Source organism: Ascaphus truei, chromosome 1 (assembly GCF_040206685.1).
Source record: "Ascaphus truei isolate aAscTru1 chromosome 1, aAscTru1.hap1, whole genome shotgun sequence".
NCBI classification, from domain to species: Eukaryota; Metazoa; Chordata; class Amphibia; order Anura; family Ascaphidae; genus Ascaphus; species Ascaphus truei.
Genome location: NC_134483.1, coordinates 340,079,347 through 340,100,085, shown reverse-complemented (window position 1 = coordinate 340,100,085; position 20,739 = coordinate 340,079,347). Strand labels below are relative to the sequence as shown.

The window sequence follows — 20,739 nt, the reverse complement described above, 5'->3', positions numbered from 1 at the left end:
ATCGTTTAGCAGTGGTAGAATAAAGCAATTTGAATTCAAAGAGACCTGTTGCAATAGTGATCATTGCTGTACTATTTTCAACTCCCCACACCATATAAGGAAAAAACTGTCCAAACAGCCTGGCTCTCCTGACACAGGTGAGGAAGTGTAAATAAAGTTCTTTAACATTTCTAGTGTAGCCAGGACCGGTTCTTGGCTACCAGTCTGCCTTCACTGGAAGTAATCCCTGGCAAGAGAAGGCTTCTAGTACTTATCATGGATTTTCCCCACTCCCAGCATTGCCCTCGAGTGACAGGGGGGGAGGTGGAACCAGGCCTCGGTTCACCCAATCCTGGGTCAGACCTGGTGCCCTCCTCCTGGCTGTACTTAAGGGGAGTGCTGCCCAAATGTAGTCAGTGCCTCTCCCCACTTGAGAGAGGCAGGTCACACACAGGTTGCCTGAATACTGGCCTTCCCTGTTCTGCTTCCCCTCGGGGAGAGTGAGTGTGCACCTTTCCCCTGATCCTGATAGATGATCAGGTAAGATCAAGGACTGCTGCGGGGGCCCTTGACCCGTAGTGCAGGTCCAGGGACCATCCTACAGCTGGAGATATCACCAGAGACTGCATAGGGAAGAGGCCTGCTGTGACTGTATTGAGATGAACAGAAAAAAAATGTTCCTGTTTCATATACCTCCTGCCTGGTGTGTAATCTTTTGGAAGTTGAAGGGGAGCGCAACTCGATCCATGGTACATATATAAAAAAAATGAAAACAATATAGTGCAACGTCTTTCTAGTGTGCTATTCAATAGCTGAAGACTTCTTTAGAATCAGGACTCACATTCCAGCTGTTTTGGCCCAATAGCCAATCAGGGTACAGTACCTGCTATTTAGATTAGGGAAAGAGAAGCCAAATCATAGACTCCTGATGAAGCGACTACAGCGAAACGTGTAGTCACGAGCGACCTGCTGACATCACTTACCTGCACATACCTGCACATACCTGCACCCAGGATCCTCCTTGACTGGAAAGTTTGAGCGCGCCGCGAAACCAGAAGTGACGGGGGTAAGAACCTGGAAGCAGGATTCGCTTGTTTTATGTGCCTGTGACATATTTTGATTGATGTAAGCATATATCCTTATGTTTTAATAGATACAATTGATTGTAGAAGTACCAGTACGCTCTACAGAATGTTTGGTTTCTCGTTTTCCCACACATGTATGGTTATTCATCCTTCACCCTGAGTGACACTCTGACACAGAAAGAGGTCTGACCCCAAGATATCTTACCACAACAGGAGGTTGGATTCCTACTACATCCTACTGCAGGCCTGCACAACTCCAGTCCTCGAGGGCCGCAAACAGGCCAGGTTTTCAGGATAATCCTACTTCAGCACAGCTGGCTCAATTAGTGGCTGAAGTAGGGATATCCTGAAAACCTGGCCTGTTTGCGGCCCTCGAGGACTGGAGTTGTGCAGGCCTGTCCTACTGCATTCTATTTCTAGAGTTTGGGATACATGCCTGATATGATCCAAGAGAATGTGAGTCCTAATTCTAAAGAAGTCTTCAGCTATTGAATAACACACTAGAAAGACGTTGTTGCACTATATTGTTTTCATATTTTTTTATATATGTACCACGGATCGAGTTGCCCTCCCCTTCAACTTCCAAATGTTCCAGCAAGAGGGAATCCTGTGGACCGTCCTTTTAAGGGGTTTTGAGCAGCATTATTTTTGCAATTTGTCACCTTTTTTGTCACTATCACTTATGTAGACGTGACCCCTTATTCAGCCTGAACGAGCGGGAGGTTGCGCTTGCACAGAGTAATTGCAAAAGCCCGCGAAGGAGGAGAGTGCATTTGGTGGGAGGGAGCAGTCCCTTGACCCAGCAGCCCCACGGGGAGGGTCAGGTGAGAGAGTTGAGCCAATGGGCTGAGGAGATGCCGGAGATATAGAGAGGTGGTTGCGCGCACGTGGAGCCAGAGCTGGTTGGAGAGGATAGGAGACGGAGAGTCTGTGAGGGGAGGTTGATCCGCCCCGGCGCAGGCCATGTGCCCCAGGCCCAGTTAGCCCTGAGTCACCATAGAGACAAGCTGAGCTAGGGATCGCCTTAGTGAGGTTCCTGTTCCCATATTATCTGTAAACCTTGACCGGGACTATACTGTCGAGCGGGAGGTCTGGGCTCAGACCCCACAGGTGGTTACCGGAGTCCGGGTGGGATTGCCCCGGACCCTCAAGAGAGATAGAGGGAGAAGATGGTGTCAACGTACAGAGACCCTTTGCGAAGACCGTGGCAGGTATTTCAACAAGTGCACCAACGGTACCCTTCATTCACTCGAGACACAGTGGCTGCGCAGTCACCCATATACACATATAGTGGTTTATAAGGAGCGGGAGGACTAATCCGTAAGGATCGGACACGGAGTGGGATCACCCGGTGGAGGGTGTGGGAAGTATTGTTAGAGTCCGCCGTGGCGCATGTTTGTGGGGTGTCCACCGTGGCGCAAGATAGTGTTGGCGTCCGCTGTGGCGCGATATATAAAGCATATATATATTGGGATGTTATGGTATGTAATTAACTATGAGCGTTGCCTGTCAGTAAAGGAGGTTGGTTATAGAACTTGGCTGTGTGAGTGTAATTCTTGCATGTACTTCCTGCGAAGACCCACTCCCCCGTTGGCGGGAGCTGTCGCAGGTGGAGGCGCTGCACCCGTTATAAATATTGCGCGCACCCCAGGCTCTCCGTGGCAGAGACTTAGGCCCTGTGAGCCTACAGGTAACACAGCACAGAGTAGCGGCTTGCTAGTGATAGGAAGCAGGGCTACACTTATTTAGAAGTTACTTATAATAGTACACTGTATAGATCACTTATCACTGAATTTCTCCTTTAGAGCGCTGTTTTAGTTTTTTTCTTTCACTGCACATTGGTGTGTGATCTTACTGGGGAAGGAGAGGGATTGTTTCTATCGTAGGAGATCGCCTCTATACATCTGGAGCCTGTGACAGATGGAAGCGCTGCACTGCTAGAGAACAATGCTGGTTATGTACCCCAGAAACCTGTCCTGTGTCCCCACAAACATAGGCGGACGACTCAGCCCTCCTGCTTACCAACAGGTAGCATGCACCACACACGTTGTAATGGCAGAATCTCCCATCGGGTGGGGGAAACACCGTTACACTAGTAAAAGGGATGCAGGGATGCATGAAATTAAAGCTGGGACAAAAAGTAGCCATAGGATCAGGCCCTTTTGGTCATGTAATCATTTTCACTTGGCTGAATGATGTGGGGGATACACTGAAGCGATTAAAATATTGTCAGACACAAGAGTACATGAGGAATGCCCACAACAGAATATGGGCTTAGTCTCATACATATGAAGGAAGATCAAATATAAAATCTTAAAGACCCTGAGTCTTTTCATTTTCATCCAGGATCTCCTTGCAAGCCTCTCCTCCATCATGTAAGGCTCTGTGTCCCTGCAGTCACTTGCTGATCTGCATCTGGGGGCAGGGACTCTTGGCTGGATGAAGGGAGGGAGATCACAGGGAATGTTGACGTGTAGTAGGGGGAGGCGGCTGTCAGGCCAGTATTAGATCTCAGGGAGGCTGCAGGGGGAAAGCAGACAGCTCTCTGAGCAACAGGAGTCACACACTGACTCTCTTTCCCTCTCCCTCCTCCCCTTCCTCCTGCAGGCTTTGCTTTATTTTGCTCGTTTACAATTAGGTTTCTGTTTTTCTATCTTCACTTGTCAGAGTTGGGTAGTTTATATTCAGTTTAGTCTTTTTTATTATTTTTTATTACGTTGGGTAGAAGGTTTTTAGTTTACAGCACAGCAAAGAAAAAAGAAACAGGATTAAAAAGTCTTCTTTCCTGACTGCCTGTCTTTTCCCTTTCCCTTAAAGGGCTAGTACAACTAAAGCCCTACCCCTTCCCCTTTACAGTAACAAATTGACTGGAAACCTTTTATATTGAAGGATTTCACTTTTGCCTATAATTTGAGAATACTTTGGAGTCAGCAAGGCTTATCCCCTTCCCAAAAAGTTGCCTTAGATATGCTTTTGAAGTAACTCACGTTAGCCCCATTGAAACGTTCTCCTATATTGCAAAGGCTGGTCCATAGGGACCTCACTGGAGATAGAGATAGGTAGCATATGAGAGAAAAACAAAAAGAAACTACAAAAAAAAAAAAAAAAAAGCCAGAGGAGCTGTTTAAGAAATCTGTCAGAAGGATCTGTTAAAATACAGCTTTTTCTTAGTTTGTGGTTGTGTGTGTGTGTGTGTGGAGGATCCTTTCTTGTGGAGCATTAGCTATAGATCTACCCTGGACTCGTGATGGTTCTCCTGTCACTTTGGTTTGTAGTAGCAGTAGATCTGATAAATTGCAAGACTTCAGCTAAACAAGTAAGTGAACTTAAATATACAGACCATTCATTCAGTGTTGCATGCTTATTTAATCTAAAATTAAATATTAGTATGAATACTGTCACGTTGATGGTCTGTTCCAATATGGTTCAAATTAGATATGTATGGGCAATAATGTTTGCACAACATTTTCAGTCAGTTACATGTTGTGACTTTCATCGTCCTCTATCTAAAAGGCTAAAATGTGTCTGGTGTAAGTTGCATTTCCACCCATTTGCTTTGTAATGGTTTTGCTGCCTCTTGCATAAGTTTTTGTCTAGGTTATGGGATGAGAGAAATCCTAACGTAAAGGGAAAGACTGCATGATGATACGTAGGGCTAGATCCATTAAAGGTCGATATGATGAGTTCAAATAAATAGTATTGCAGCGATCATTTTAAGAATGACCATCATATTCACTACAACTTATTTATTCATAAATGGGTTGCAATATTCATTTTGATTTGCGTAGCTAAAAATTGTGTTAACACCATTAAATAACACGTGCAATAAGCATGAACTCAGAAATCTGTGTTAATCTGCAATTGTGGGGTTGGGGGGATATTAACTGATCACGTTGGCGTTTAAAGGGTTAATGTAATATTACAGCTCTACATTGTTAATATTATGTATTTGTATCACCTAGTCAAGTCTGGCTAATGTAATCTTGCGTATGTCTATAGAGGTCATAATATAGGCAAGATAGGCCTAACGCCAGCCTGGAGTAGGTGATAAAAACGGATGTTTTTTTTTTTTGCCGGTAGCCTGATATCACTACACGTGTCAAAGTTAAGTTGCACCTAGAGCTTGCTTGACAGATCAAGTGAAAAGCTCATTTGCCTGAGAATTCTGTCAATTTATCTCATATACCCACACTGTACCTAAAGTTTATTTATTTTTTCTGTGTACCTTTTTAAATTATATAATATATCATAACACTTATTGATATTGCCAACCTTATACAGAAGTTTGTCTTTCTATATAACTAAATGGTTTGTGTCCCTGTTGAAGTCATGCTGCCATAGCATGTAAGCCTATTCAACATTACTAGTCTTACTGTATGTGTTTAGTCGGAGCCTTAGCTCTCTGGGATTGCTTTCAAGTTGGTTTCACTGTTACAAAATTATTCTTGAACTAACAGGATATGATCGATTTTTCCATCAGGAGTCTGCAGCACCCGCAGGAATAGTTGCTTAATTAATTTTAGGGCCTTTGGCTACTGGATTTTGTTGGCACAACCTCAGTGATTTATTGAATGGTGCACTCAGTGCTAAGATTTCTTGGGCTGCTCAATCTATGTTAAACATATTATGAAAGCTCTTGGACTATAGGTGGTAACACAGATGTTTATTCAGTTATGGAAAAACCCCACCAATAAACTTAAAAGTTGCTTGAAGCAATTTTGGTTTTCTACCAAAGCACAGACCATACAGTATTCTTCACTGAAAAGTACATGAACCCACTCAACTAAGAAAAACTAACGGTCTTCTCTTTGTTTGTTATTTTAGGCTGGCAATGAAGGAGTGATCAAAATAGGTAAGATCATTAAAGTGCACATAATATTTGTAATTGTATTAGGAGAGCAAAGAAGCACAGGCAAACCAATAAAAACATTTACTAAGTCTGAAGAGGTAAAAGGTAGGCACACAAAAAAAAGGATATATATTATTTCTTATACAAGACACCATTTTACCATCTCACCTTTAAAAAAAATGACATTTTCTTTCATGTCATGTTTTTTTTTTGTGAAAATTACATTGATCGGAATGTTGACAATTTCACCAGAATTCTGTAAATTTCACCAATTTTGCAAGAATTTCACCACTTTGACGACTTTTGCAAAAGTGGCAGTGTATGATGAATGAGCCACGTAATCTTGCATACGGACTTTTAAAGCTTCGCACATTCTTTGGCAACACTTGCCGATTTAAAAATAATTAAGAAATAGGCAAATTTCACTTGGTTCGCCAACTTTAGCAAAACATTTGCACATATATAGCAACTAGATTTCATATAATTTTTGAAACATTTTGAAATGGTTTCGTACTGCACATGCCAGGAATTGGGTTAACTTCAGATAACACTACCGTAAGCAATGTTTCTCAACCCTCTCATTGGGGAACTCTAGAAATAAGCAGTGAATAACCATTTAAAAAAACATTTATTCACACTACACATATATACATATGTCAGATGGACGTGTTATTGGTGTCGGTGCTACTGCTTTGTGTGTTCAGGCTGGGCTAAGATGGTGTGAAGACATCAGAGTTTTTGTATTGAAGCCAATGTAATCCTTTTATTGAATTTAGGCATCAAACATTGATGTCACCGGCCAGCAAGTTTCCCGGGATCCCATCAGCCATGGTACATACTTGATGTTAGGAAGGGCTCCCCAGGGGACAGTATCAGACTAACCTTATGAAAAGTGGTTGTCAGGAGCTATACACTTTTGGGTCAGGGACTCCTGTCTCTAGCTCACCCTCCTGGTTATTCTTGAGTAGCCTAGAAACCCCCTGATATTTTTAGCCTCCTATTGTCCACCACCCTAACTAGAACTCACAAGAAGCTCCTTTTGGGGTGGAACCATAATGAACCCATTATAATTAGAGGCCACACATATAGAGTGTGCCAGTAAGTGTGAGCCAATGTCATATAATTTATTAAAGCAGATATATGAGGATATGTATCAAGATCACACTGATTACTTTTTGACGCAATGCAATACATTGTTCTTGCGTAAGTTTCCACTGGTGTCAAGTAGACAGGTATTTTAACATCACCTCAGTCTTGATGGATTTACTTGTCTTAACGAAAGTGAAAAACTGCTTCAGTTACAAATGCAAACCTTGATACATCCCATTATAAAATTAGGCCAAGAAATTCCAACCCATTTACCCCTCCAACAACCAGTTCCGAAATAGTTCACCCTAGAAAGTTGAGCAGATTTCATAGCAAATAGATTCCTGCCCAGGCCTGCCCCTAGGGTATGTGCCACCCTTAGGCAAACACTATTAAGGAGCGCCCCCAAGAAATAAAAAAAATTAAAGAAAAAATTCCCCCCGAAAATGTTTTCCCCAACCCCACCCCCTTGCTCTCCACCAGGTAAGAAGCAGGGGCTTATGGAGCTGAACCCGGTTAATTTAATCTCTGGACACCCTAGTTCCTGAGATACTTACCTCCTTAGGTGGTGCCGGAATATTCTGCTCAGGTTTAGCTGTCCCAATAGAAAGCCGTAAAGTCATAGGCGGGCTCCGATTGGCCCATGTGACAGAGGGCTTTAAACCTGTGCAGGAGATACTGGCACCACCTAAGGAGGTAAGTATCTCAGGAAGCAGGGGTCCCTAGAGCTGAAATTGATGGGGTTCAGCTCCAGAGACACCCTGCTTCGATCCTACATGTATTAAATAAAAAAAAAAACCGCAGTGCTGTTACTCTCTCCCCCTTGTTGCCACGTGAGACCTGTCACCTCCAGACGGTGCCTTACTTGCCCACTGCCTAGGGACAGGCCTGTTTACAGCCAAACGCCAAAACCAGAACTAGAACCAAAACAAACGAACTTTAGGCAAAGTCAAAACCTGAGACATTCTAAGAGGCAAAATCAAAACCCCAGGGCCTTGTAAGCAATCTATATAAATTAAATGCCTAATTTATTTTTACGAGTTTACCAGTTTATGAAGGAACTTGTCCTGTAATGATAGAAAAGGACATCCAAACATTGCAACATGTATGATTTGTGACAGGGACCCAAAAATTCAGAATCATTTTCTTTTGCTACTACACTTTCGTGTTTTAGAAAGATATGTAATCCCTATGCATAGTACCACTACCCAATAGCACTCCTATTGATACAAATATACAGTATATAGTGTAGTGGGTTTGGATTTTGAGCTTGCAGGGACTGTATGTGTAGTACCACAAATACCAGAACTGATTATTGCTTTCTAAAATCAATATTAATCTAACAGCAATATGTGTCTTATGTATGCGTCCTTATAGAAGGTTTATAGATGATGTTCTAATAGTCACAATCTAAAATAGGTTTACTGAAAATACTCTACAAATTGTAGGTAAATGGCAAATGAGGTTCAATACAGATAAATTAAGGTTATGCAGTTTCGAATATACAGAATATACAGACGACTTACACATTAAATGGGGAAAATTAGGTGAAGTATTTAGGAGTGCTTATACACAGCAGACTTGGCAATAGTGTCAAATCTCATACAGTAGCTGCAAAGGTAAATAAGATCTTATCTTGCATTAAATGGGGAATGGATGGAAGGGAGGTAAGTATAATTATGCCACCTCTAAAGGCTACGCTTATAGTGCCAGCGATGTCAGGCTATGGTCGCTGTAAAAATCAAATTGAGATGACTTCCAGCGATCGCGACCAAGCCGTCCGTCACGTCATGCTTACTAGAAGCGCACACAATGGCGGCAATGCATTTGTTTTGACGCAACGTTGCGTGGCTGTCCCCGGCACTATAAACGCAGCCTAAAGCATTAGTAAGACCGCACCTTGAATATGGAGTACAGTTTTGGGCACCACTCCATATAAAAACATTATAGAACTAGAAAAAGTATAGAGAAGAGGCACCAAATTAATAAAGGGGATGGATAATCTGAATTATGAGGACAGGTTAGCTAAATTAGATTTGTTTACATTAGAAAAGAGGCGACTATGATAACTATACACAAATATATTCGGGACAATACAAGGATCTTTCAAAAGAACTATAAATCCCAAGGGCAGCACAAACGACACAGGGTCATCCCTTAAGCTTGGAGGAAAGGAGATTTCGCCAGCAATAAAGGAAAGGTTTCTTTACAGTAAGGGCAGTTAAAATGTGTAATTCATTATCCATGGCGACTGTGATGGCAGATACAATAAATATCTTTAAAAAAAAAAAGGTTGGATTTTTTTTTAGAATGGAAAGGTATTCAGGGATATACCAAATAAGTAAACATGGGAAGAATGTTGATCCAGAGAGTAATCTGATTGCCAATTCTTGGAGTAAGGAAGGAATTTATTTTTCTCCTTGTGAGACAGCATTGGATAATGTTTCACTGGGGTTTTCTGTTTTCCTTCCTCTGGATCAATATACTGTATATACAAATATAGGATAAGTATCTGTCATCTAAATTTCAAATAGGTTGAACTTGATGGACATATGTCTTATTTCAACCTCATCTACTATGTAACTACTGTATGTAAGTTGTAACATTTTAAAATCGAAGCCACCAAGAACTAGTTATTCTACCCCTGCTAGGATAAATGCATTATTCTAAGCACAGTAGTTGTGTATAAAAAAAACCTAAAAATAAATGCACTAGTTTGTTATTAATTAAGTAATAATACCACATTACCTCCCATTTAATGCACCAGCTGGAAATGTTGGACACGAGGGCCTTAAACCCAACCGGAGCATCAATCACCAGATCACACCTAGCTCTGGTGGAAGTATTACTTTTATATTCTTAATCAGTTTTAAAGTAGCAATCCCAGTCAAATTTAAAATGTATTTTTTTACAGTGTTTTTACCAGGGAACGTTTATTTATTTATTTATAAAATGTTTTACCAGGAAGTAATACATTGAGAGTTGCCTCTCGTTTTCAAGTATGTCTTGGACATAGTTAATATGACAAATAATACATGGTTACAAATACAGTTACATAAATGAACAGGGTATACATTATATACAATATATTGCATGCACAGTAAGAGAAGATGTATATTATAGGCTTATGTAACAGTTACAGACCAGATTAAAATGTGAGACAGCCTTAGTTTTGAAATAACTTAAACTGGTGGTGGATGTGAGAGTCTCCGGTAGGTTGTTCCAGTTTTGGGGTGCACTGTAAGAGAAGGAGGAGCGGCCGGATACTTTGTTGAGCCTTGGGACCATGAACAGTCTTTTGGAGTCAGATTTCAGATGATAAGTGCTGCATGTGGTAGGGGTGAGGAGCTTGTTCAGATAGTGGGTAGCTTGCCCAGAAAGTATTTGAAGGCAAGACAGGAAAGGTGAACTTTGCACCTAGACTCGAGTGATGACCAATCTAGTTCTTTGAGCATTTCGCAGTGATGTGTGTTGTAGTTGCATTGGAGAACGAAACGACAAATTGAATTGTAGAGGGTGTCAAGTTTGCCAAGGTGGGTTTGGGGTGCCGAGCCATATACTATGTCTCCATAGTCGATAATTGGCATTAGCATCTGCTGTGCAATACGCTTTCTGACCAGCAGGCTTAGGGAGGATTTGTTCCTGTAAAGTACACCTAGTTTGGCATAGGTTTTGGATGTCAGGGCATCAATGTGCATTCCGAATGTTAAGTGGGAGTCAAACCATGTGCCCAGGTATTTAAAACTAGTAACAGGAGTTAGGTGGTGTTAGCGTTGGTTCAGATCTGGAGCTCAGTCACTGGAAGCTTTAAAAAATTAGTCTTGGTCCCAAATACCATTGTTACAGTCTTGTCAGTGTTTAAAAACAGTTTCTTTTGGGAAATCCAGTTTTCGAGTCTCAAAAAGTCAGACTGAAGTACGTGTTCATGGTCGGAGAGGCTATGGCTGTGTGCATATAAGATTGTGTCATCTGCATACATGTGTATTGAAGCTTCCTTACAAGCTGTGGGAAGATCATTGATGAACACTGAGAAGAGTAGGGGCCCCAGAACAGAGCCTTGCGGGACGCCACAGGTGATATCCAGGGGGTTGGAGTTAGAGCCTGAGATGGACACATGTTGGGATCTTCCTGATAGGTAGGACTGAAACCAGTTTAAAGCATGCTTCCCTATTCCAGAGCTCTGGAGTTTGTTAAGCAGGATAGCATGATCAACAGTATCAAAAGCCTTGGCAAAATCTAGGAATATTGCACCAGTGAGTTGACCACGTTCCATTCCACACTGGATTTCATTGCAAACTTTTAGCAGGGTAGTTACGGTAGAGTGTTTGGGGCGAAAGCCAGATTGAAATTGGCTAGGAAAATTTGTCTTGGTATAGTAATCGCTAAGTTGGGAGTGGACACATTTTTCCATGACTTTGGATAGGATTGGGAGAAGGGAGATTGGCCTGTAGTTTGAGACAGTGTTTTTGTCCCCACTTTTGAAGATTGGGACAACTCTAGCAGTTTTCCAGGTCTTAGGGATATGGCCTGCAGACAGGATAGAGTTGACTATGGAAGCAATTGGTTTGGCAATTGCTGGGGCACCAAGTCTTAGGAACCTAGATTGTAGTAAGTCAGGTCCACATTGGCTGCTTAGTTTTAATTTGATGAGTGCTTCTGTAATCTCCTCTTCGGATACTGGGCCAAATTGAAAATTGTGGGCAGTGTTGGGAGGGGGTGGGGCTATATGGGTACGCCCAGGATGAGATTCAGGTTTGTGGTTTGGGTTGCGTTTCGCTAATAAGTTAGTAGCACACCCCACAAAGTAATCATTGAATGCATTTGCAATGTCGGTGAGGTTTGTCAGAGTAATATCCCCCTTAGTGATATTACTTGGCTGTTGATGGTTAGAAGGCTAGAATATGTTGTTGATAACCTTCCAAAAGTTAGTTGGGCTTGATGTATTCTGGAGATTGTCAGAGTAATATTGTGCTTTTGCATGCCTTGTTTGCCTTGTGCACATGTTCCGCAGGCATCTGTAGTGATTGAGATCCTTGGTAGTGCCAGTTACTTTGTGGCTTTTCCACAAGGCATCCCTGAACTGGTAGAGTGCTATAAGGTCAGGTGTAACCCATGGAAGGTGGGCACCCCGTACCCTTATTCTGCGTAGTGGAGCATGGGTATCACAGACATTTCTCAGAGGATAAGTGACCTGAATTCCACAGCAGGAGGCCACAGGAATGAAAAGTGGCCTGGAATATTTTGCTGTGTGTTTGCAATTAGGAATGAATAGTTTTGTTATCTCAGTTTTCAAAGTAAGTGTGTCTTTTTACTGTATTTTTGTGTAACATAGTTGTGTACGTTCATTAGGTGAATAAACACAATTTATTTTATCTCTCTGCTTGCTCAATCAATGATCCCGGTAATAAAAAGGTGTAATAAGCTGGGTCCATCGTGACAAGCTTTATTTACTGGAGTTGAACGGCACCATTTTCACTTCTGGGAACCCCCAGGTTCATTTGCTGTTTTTTTTCCATACATGTCACCAGTGGTCAGCAAATAGGAAGTCTCAATGTCATTCATTGCAGCTTCTTTTTGGCTTTTGCTGTGGTGGCCATTTTTTCCCCCCAGAACAGAGACAACCCCCCAGCACTAAGAACTGTAAGCATCTGGAGAACTGTGGGGGGTCCTCCTGATAAGTCCCCAACCTGTCTCACACAGCCTAGATATAGAAAGACTAGGCAGAAGTTCACCCTGAGACGAAGACACAAAGAGAAGGGGCATAAGGGGTTATTGAGATGTGGTGGTACATCAAATGGATAAAAAGGGTGGCTTAATTATGGATGGGCTCATTATGGTGAAAGAATACAATGTGGTAAGTCTTTGTACAGGATAGAAAAGGAAAACAGGAAAGGAACAAAAAGAAGAAAATGAGATGGTAGAAAGTACTATGGAGTGAATAATTAAATAAATTGCTAATTTAATAAAATGTGGCAGAAAAAATACTGTATCCATTCCCAGTTTGTACTGTAGCCCCATTCCAAACAGTTTTATGATCACTAAATCAAATGTGTTTATTGATCCCTAAAAAAAAGTGCAGGAGTTCAAACTATATAAAAAATGGTCAGTACCCCTGAGCTTGCCCACACAAATAGCCCTGATCAAACATATATATTATGAAACAACCATCAAAGTAAATAATTATTTTGTCTACTTTATGGCTCTTATGATTCCTAGTGTATTTATGTTCATTAGGATGCTATGCTATAGGCACACATTTGATCTCCATTTTTGTGTTCTAGTGTTGGTGGCCTTCTTGGTCAATTTTAGAGTAGATAATCCATACTTTAAATCAATGAATACGAGTTAGGATATCTACCTATACTATATGTGTTGCCCATATGTATTTGGATACATGGAAGGTTAGGGCAAGAGCAACATGCTGCATTTATGTAGCGGCCTCTATCCAAACATCCTAGATCACTGAGTACACATCAAAAGGTAAAAACGAGCTGACCGCTAGGACTGAAATGCCAACCCAAACAAATAATTCTTGTGCTTAAAATGTGCTCACAGAATATCAGCTCAAAACTGTTCCTCAGTGTAGGAGCATGGCACCAGCAACACCAGAATGTGCCAAGAGACTAGAAATTACATTTTGAAATGTTCAAGAACATATCCAGTGGATAAAGAAATTAAATGCCAAGTAGGCAGTTTAGATGCAAGTAATGACTCAGTCTAGATTACTGTGCTGTCACAGTACAAAAAGCTTTGAGTCACAGAATAAACAAAAGCTATATTTTCCCCGATTTAGGGTACACACGTGCTGTATGTTGTAACCACACAGCCAAGTAGTGATTTGTGCCTAATTCATTATTGATATTTTTCCTATCAAAGGACACCATAATGTCGAGTACATTGATGCTATTTTATATTGTTGATCCTCATGAATAGACAATGGCCCATATTTACTAAATGGTGATATGTCAGGAGACATATTCTGGTGCCAGAAGGCATGTTAAAATTCAATTGAATAGGCTGTAAGGTGTCGTCCAGCATCAGTAGGTGTGTTCTGGCATAACATCACCTACAGTATATGGGCCATTGTGTAGTGAAGATTAACAATGACAGTTTTCTTTAATGAACCCGAATATTTCCTTTTTTATTTTACATCACTCTTTCTTTTAAGCATTTGACTGCTGGAGGTTTACTTAGTAAAGTGCAAGATCAGGATTAAAAACAAAATATATATATTTGCAAAAAAAAAACAATTATCCATTTTTTATTTTTCTAAATATGCAGGACTTCTGTTTTAAGATATTAATTAACTTTCCAAACAATAACTATGTAGTGTTATGCCGTAACTTCATACAGTTCCTTTAGATCTGATAGTGTTAAAGTACAGTATATTGAATAAGATAATTCCCAGCAATGCAAACACGAAAACTCTTCTCTTAAAAGATTGCAATCCACATTTTAACATCTTGACCAGTCATAGTCTCAAACAGGTCATCATAAGCACAAAGCCAATGTTTCACTGTTAAAATGATTCACAAACTATAAAAATAACAATAACTTTCTCATGCACAACCATCTTTCCATTTAGAAATGTTGCACATTTTTTGCAGGCTATGACATATATTAAAATATATATATTATATATTAAGGTATCTTGTTTAACCATGAGAGTTCTTCTAAGAAGCTCAAAAGTAGAAATTGTCGAATTTATTTTGTGAATTTGGATCTGCCTCTATTCGTCCGATTCCTTTGGTCCGTGAATTTCCATGAATCAGTCTCAAAAAGGGTGATTCGTTTTTTCCAGATTTTTTGATCACCGGCAACAGAATCGGCGGATTCCGCAAACCGCTGGTGGATTTTAGGAATACAATCCACGGATTCAGCAATCCGTGCATGGATTGCTGAATCCGTGGATTGGATCGTTAAAATCCACCATCAGATTGTATCGAGTGGCAGTTTTGGATTAAACCACACTGATTAGAACTGGAACAATCCATCTACGGATTTGACACTGCGGAATGGATTTTAATGGAAAGCTCAGGAAATTCTGTGATTAGATTTTAACAGTTTCGGCCATCTCTACTCAAAAGTCTCCTCTCTTACTGTACTTACAACCTGTGTTGTCTTTAAAACGTGGGTACAACTACATTAATGAAGAACCATTATTTTGTGTTTTTCTAAGGCAGTGCTTCCCAACACCAGTCCTCAAAAACCTTCAACAGGTCAGGATTTAAGACCCTGCTTCAGTACGGTGGCTCAATCAATATGGCTGAGCCACTGATGATAAACAAAAAGGGAAGAGTAGAGGCTCCACGGATTTTATATATGCAATAATGTATTGAAGCCAAATAACGTGTCCAACGTTTCGGCGGTCACAGCAGCCTTTGTCAAGGAGTGGCCACTGATTGAGCCATCTGTGCTCAAGCAGGTATATCCTTCAAACCTGACCGTTTGGGGGTTCTTGAGGACTGGAGTAGAAAACCACTGTTCTAAGGCAGCACGGCACAAACTTTTTCAGCTGCGGACCCCTTCCTGGGAGCCGCAGCGATCGCGCTCCCCCAAAGGCACGGCTTCAAATAACGTTGCGGGTCACGTCACCTGACCACACCGCATCATTTGACGCCGCGTTGCCATGGCGATGCGTCGCCGAATACCCGGCTGCCGGTAAGGGAGGTTACAGAGGCCTCACGCCTCTCCTGGCATTAAATGAAATGCCTGGGGGAAGAGATTGGGGCCTCTGTAACAGCCCGCGCCCCTCCTGCAAATTCTCCCGCCCCCCAGTTTGCGCACCGCTGTTCTAAAGTATCACAACCTGCAACAAATCTATAATTTTTCTGGACCAATATAACCACTGAAATTCTACTAAACTAAATGATGCAACAACTATATTATTTGCATTGAAGAATGCCCAGAATGTTAAACTTTGCAATGAGGGATAGTTAAATGAATCAGTTTTGATTGGCATTTAGCAGGCTTATATAGTCTATAAATGTGTGTTGCCATCTTATTATTGGTTTCTCTTAGTTTCTCTCCCAATAATAAAATAGTTTTTTTATACACATACAATACATACTTAAGAAAATGGTGTGGTTTTCAAACATTGTTTTTGGAAAATTTACATTTTCCTTCTGGATATTGCTTTTTTTAAATTGAAATATAATTCTGAACTTACACTAGGGCAGAAGATGTTTTTATACAGTACAGGGATCAATTAATCTGATATTTTCAGTTTTCTCACTTTCTTCACATTCATATGTGTTTCTAAGTATATTAGAAATAAATGACATTCATTTACCGTAAAGTCACAAGTGGCAGAGTGGAGCCAAATGTGGTTTACTCCAGGTCAGCAAGGAGTAAAAACAAACCATCTGTGTGGCAGAGTTTTCCATCATAAATTCTATTTGCACAATAGAGAATCTGTCGGGTTTTTTTTTAATGGAGGTGTAGTTAATTGTTAAACTCATTGTTATATAGACGTTTGTTGTCAATGCTTGTGATGGCCGCGGATCAGGGAGATTCTTATAGTCTGTTCTCGGACTGCAATCTGCTGATTATATTAATGTGCAATATAGAACATGGAGTGACTGAACCATAACAAACTCCTCTTGTCATTTTAAGACATCATAAATGTCATCTCATAATGGTGGACAAGGCTGTAAATAGTAATGAGCCCTATCATATGCAATGTGAGAAGAATTCAAATGCCATGACTTGAACATTATGCCTATTCGTAAGTCACTGAAACATTATTTAGTAATTTCCTTAGAGTTTCTTTAATAGTTTTGGAGTTGAGAAATTACAGGGTAATTAAAAGACACACATTACTTTCTTTTCCTTAAAATAAGCAATTACAGCCAGATTTACTAAACACTTGTGGTTCTGGTAAAACATGTGATGCACATTGTATTTCCACCTGCTGCTTTAAGCACTAACAATCACTTATAAGTATTAAGTAGATAATGAAGGATGTGGCTTTGTCTATAAAAGTCATGTCTTATTTCAATTAGGCATATTTTATGTGCTCTTATGTGCTCTACTAAGTTTAAAAAAAACAAGAAAACGCATTAAAATAAGCTACAGAAAAAAACCTTTAAGTTACTTCTCAATAAGGTGAAAACAAAAAACATATAAGGCCATATTTATTAAGCAGTTCTAAGCCATAAGACATGTTACGGTGTCATAAGAGACCTTATGGCCTATTCAAGTCAATGGAAGTGATGGGGTGTAAAGTTTCTTATGGCACCGTAAGGTATCAAGTAAATGGGCATAAGGCTTATTGCTTAGCTCTGCCTAGTAAATATGGAAACTACTTCTTTATTTGTATAACATATTTTATATTAATGTGTTTTGATAGTAAGAGGACATTTCAATAGTAACCACATATGAACCGTTAGATGTCAAACCAAAAACTAAAAAGGATTGCAAGATAAGTATGTTTTTCTCATTACAGATTTACCCAAAACAAAACTGGGAGAGTATAGTCAAATAACGCCAATAAGCACTGATGCAGAAGGACGCCATGTTTCCAATATTGTTTCTATCGGTCACAAAAAAAGGTTGGCAAGAGATACATCTCAGATTGACCAACCACTGTATTTCAACATCTCTGCTTTCGGAAGAGAATTTCATCTGAGACTAAGGCCGAATACTCGACTCATAGCCCCAGGAGCAGTTGTGGAGTGGCAGGAAGACTCAATGGAAGTTGAAAATGGAACCCAAGTTGAAAATGAGACCCATCCTGTAAATACCAGAGTGAAAATATGGAAAATGGAGCCCTTGTGGACTAACTGCGCTTATGTGGGAGAAATAACTGACATCCCTGGAGCTTCTGTTGCACTTAGCAACTGTGATGGTCTGGTAAGATGTACTTTCAATATATATATATTTTTAATACATGCCTGTGGGACTAACACTATGACTTTATACATGGCAGACAATATTATAAAATATTATTTGGATAAAATCATTGCTATCTAGCATTGCACGCATCCATGTGCTTGACTTCTTGGCCATTGGTGGAGAGGGGGATGGAACAGGGATGACCCGTTCGATAACTGTGTGGGCAGGGTGGGCCATTGATAGAGCAGTTGGGGAGATTGCAGCCAGCCATTGGTCCAGATGTACGTCCTGAGATGGCCATTACTAGTGTAGGGGGATGCACTTGCATTTTGTGGGGAGAAACAAACACAATGATACTGTAAACATTTTGCCTATACTCAGCTTTGCCTCTGGCATTCAACTCCTCGTCCTTGGGCACTAATGGCTGGGTAATGCCCTGTCCTTTGGAGATTATTACTAAATGTACGCTAAAATGTAAACCGGTCAGATACCTAGCTCTTGCTTGATCTAATTTACAGGCTTTAAGTTCTAAGAATGCCTAGAAAATACTTTGACATGCAATTTAATTCTGCCTTGAATCTGCTTACTTTTTGTTGCACTCCTCCATTAAGAGTCGGGTAATGCCCTGTACTTTGGTGGTTGTTGGCTACTTCCTTCTGTGTATGTGAAAATCGTTAAATTTAAATTTAGTTGGTATTTACTTATAGCTAATTCCTAAAATGGTTCAAAAAGGACTGACTTTACCCAGATGAGCTGGCAACGCATGGCAATGCAAAGTGTTTTTTTTTTTTTTTGGCCTGTACTCAAAGGGATAATCTACCAGTTTACTTCCACTAGACTGTGGAAGCTGCAATGTCATAAAGACAGAGGGATACAACTTCAGTCATACATTTCCACATAAAGCTGTTTCCTGAGAGATATGAGATGTGTTCTTTCTGCATTGTCCTCTTATATACACATGTATATTAAATAGACACTGGTGTTTGTCTTTACGAAAAATCTACTGAGGGTATGATAATGTGACTAAAAATGGATGACTTATGATCTAAGGCTTTCATGCAAGGTAACATCATTATGGGGCTTGTTATGGTGCTACAATAAATAGCTTTCAAACGGAAAAAAACAAATGTTACCATGACTTAAAAGTTAATATTGAATTATTTTGGCATATACATATACATTGTCAATATTATTTTATCAGATGTTACTACTGCATGTTCATTTTTTTTTCAGTACAGAGCAATGACTAACCCCTAAAATTAGATTTTTTTTGAAAAAAATATTTTGAATTTTAGAAGTGTGTTCAGTGTATTTTACCTGGGAGACAAACTGTAGGTTTTACAAAAAGATTCTGTCTGACTTAAATGTTTTGGGATAATATCAAATGGGAAACAGTGTGAGCCAGGTATCCTGGAAGACACATTGGCCTGGATCAGTATGCCACACTAAACACTATTTCTGCACATCTGCAGGAGCAAGCAAGTATTTACTGTGGTAACTCCGTGGTCTACCAGGGTAAACATTTTGGATTCCCAGATACACACTGCTTGCAATCCACATATGCTGCATATACTAATTGAATCAGTGCTGTACAACAACAGCTATTTTGTGTTCTTCTAGTTACAGAAGAAACTCCCTTTCCTAAGGGACCACATCCAAAAACACACTGGAAGCAGACCATCTTGAATGATCTGCTAAAAGAATACTTAAATTGAGAGCTGTATTTGCTGCATGTAGCTTTTTCTTCATAAATGAACAGTTATTGGCATTTTAATGTTCTAGTGTATAAATGCTTTAGTTGCCTCTCCAAAAATGATTTAAAAAAACATGATTAACTACTGTATATGCTATAAGTGCTTTAAAAAATAAAAATGCATGCCTTTCTGGGAATAAGCTCTGAGAAGCTACTGAATGTAAAGTTTATTTTGCCCTGATAAAACCACTAATATGAAGTATGTACATCATGTTATATACTTCTTGTAATATTTTCTTTCCTAGATTTCTGAGACTTTGTGGAATAACCAAAATCCTTGTTTTTCATTTGAAAAGTTTATGTATCAAAAGGAATTTGAGTATTCTTTATATAATTCTTCATCATCATAATCATCATTTATTTTTCTAGTAAAAGCTCGCCTCCACTTAAGGGAGCACCACAATACTTTACAGTCAGTTTAAGAAGAAACTAAAATTATACATGTAGCCCTTTTTCTGACGCTCCCAAAGAGACTACTGGTCACTGTACACAACCTGTGGCTCCAGGAGATCTGAACCTCCGCTAGCTGGGAGCCTGGGGTAACACTTATTAGCGCAGCGCCTCCACTTACCCAGGATCCCCGTGATGTGAGATTCCCCTGGGCAAGAAATACAACAATACACATATGAATGCAACCAGTTTTACTGTAACGCAATAATACCTTATCACTTTATCATATTAATTCACACATAGCATACAACCTAACACATAACCTATAACACTTATACTAGCAGCAACGCCTAACACCCTAATAACTGGTACCGTCCTTATAACGGTAGTGGCTTAGCCGCGCTCCTAATGAGTACTGTTTCTGTCCCGCCACCGCATGCTCTACACCGTGTCCGTGTACGGTAATGTATTTGTAAAGGCTCAGTCCTTTGGCCACTTCGCTAGTGTCCCCAAAGAGTTATACCTAAGGCGGGATTAGCGCCTGTTGACTGGTGTTGGTGCACTTGATGTAAATAATACCTTCCGGTCACGGCGGTGACCGGCAACAGCTTCAAAAAGGCTCAGTCGATCCGACACGTGGCCTCCAGATATCACAGTGTCCAGCCGTCTGGTCCTAGATGACTGCAACCGCCGCAACTCTGTGCTTTGTCCCTAACTGGAACTCAGTAAGGGGTGATGTTCGCTACCACTATAGGTCTTCC

At 40.4% G+C, this 20,739-nt stretch overlaps 1 protein-coding gene across 1 annotated transcript in view; it reads left to right on the top strand.

The window, feature by feature from the left end:
* The first annotated feature begins 3,608 nt into the window (after positions 1 to 3,608).
* Positions 3,609 to 20,739, top strand: part of ADAMTS3 (ADAM metallopeptidase with thrombospondin type 1 motif 3) — a 233,316-nt gene continuing 216,185 nt past the window's right edge. The window contains exons 1-3 of the mRNA XM_075608092.1: positions 3,609 to 4,380; positions 5,889 to 5,916; positions 17,447 to 17,853. Coding sequence (XP_075464207.1) covers positions 4,312 to 4,380; positions 5,889 to 5,916; positions 17,447 to 17,853 — 504 coding nt within the window. The 5' untranslated portion in view covers positions 3,609 to 4,311. The remainder of the gene's footprint in view (positions 4,381 to 5,888; positions 5,917 to 17,446; positions 17,854 to 20,739) is intronic.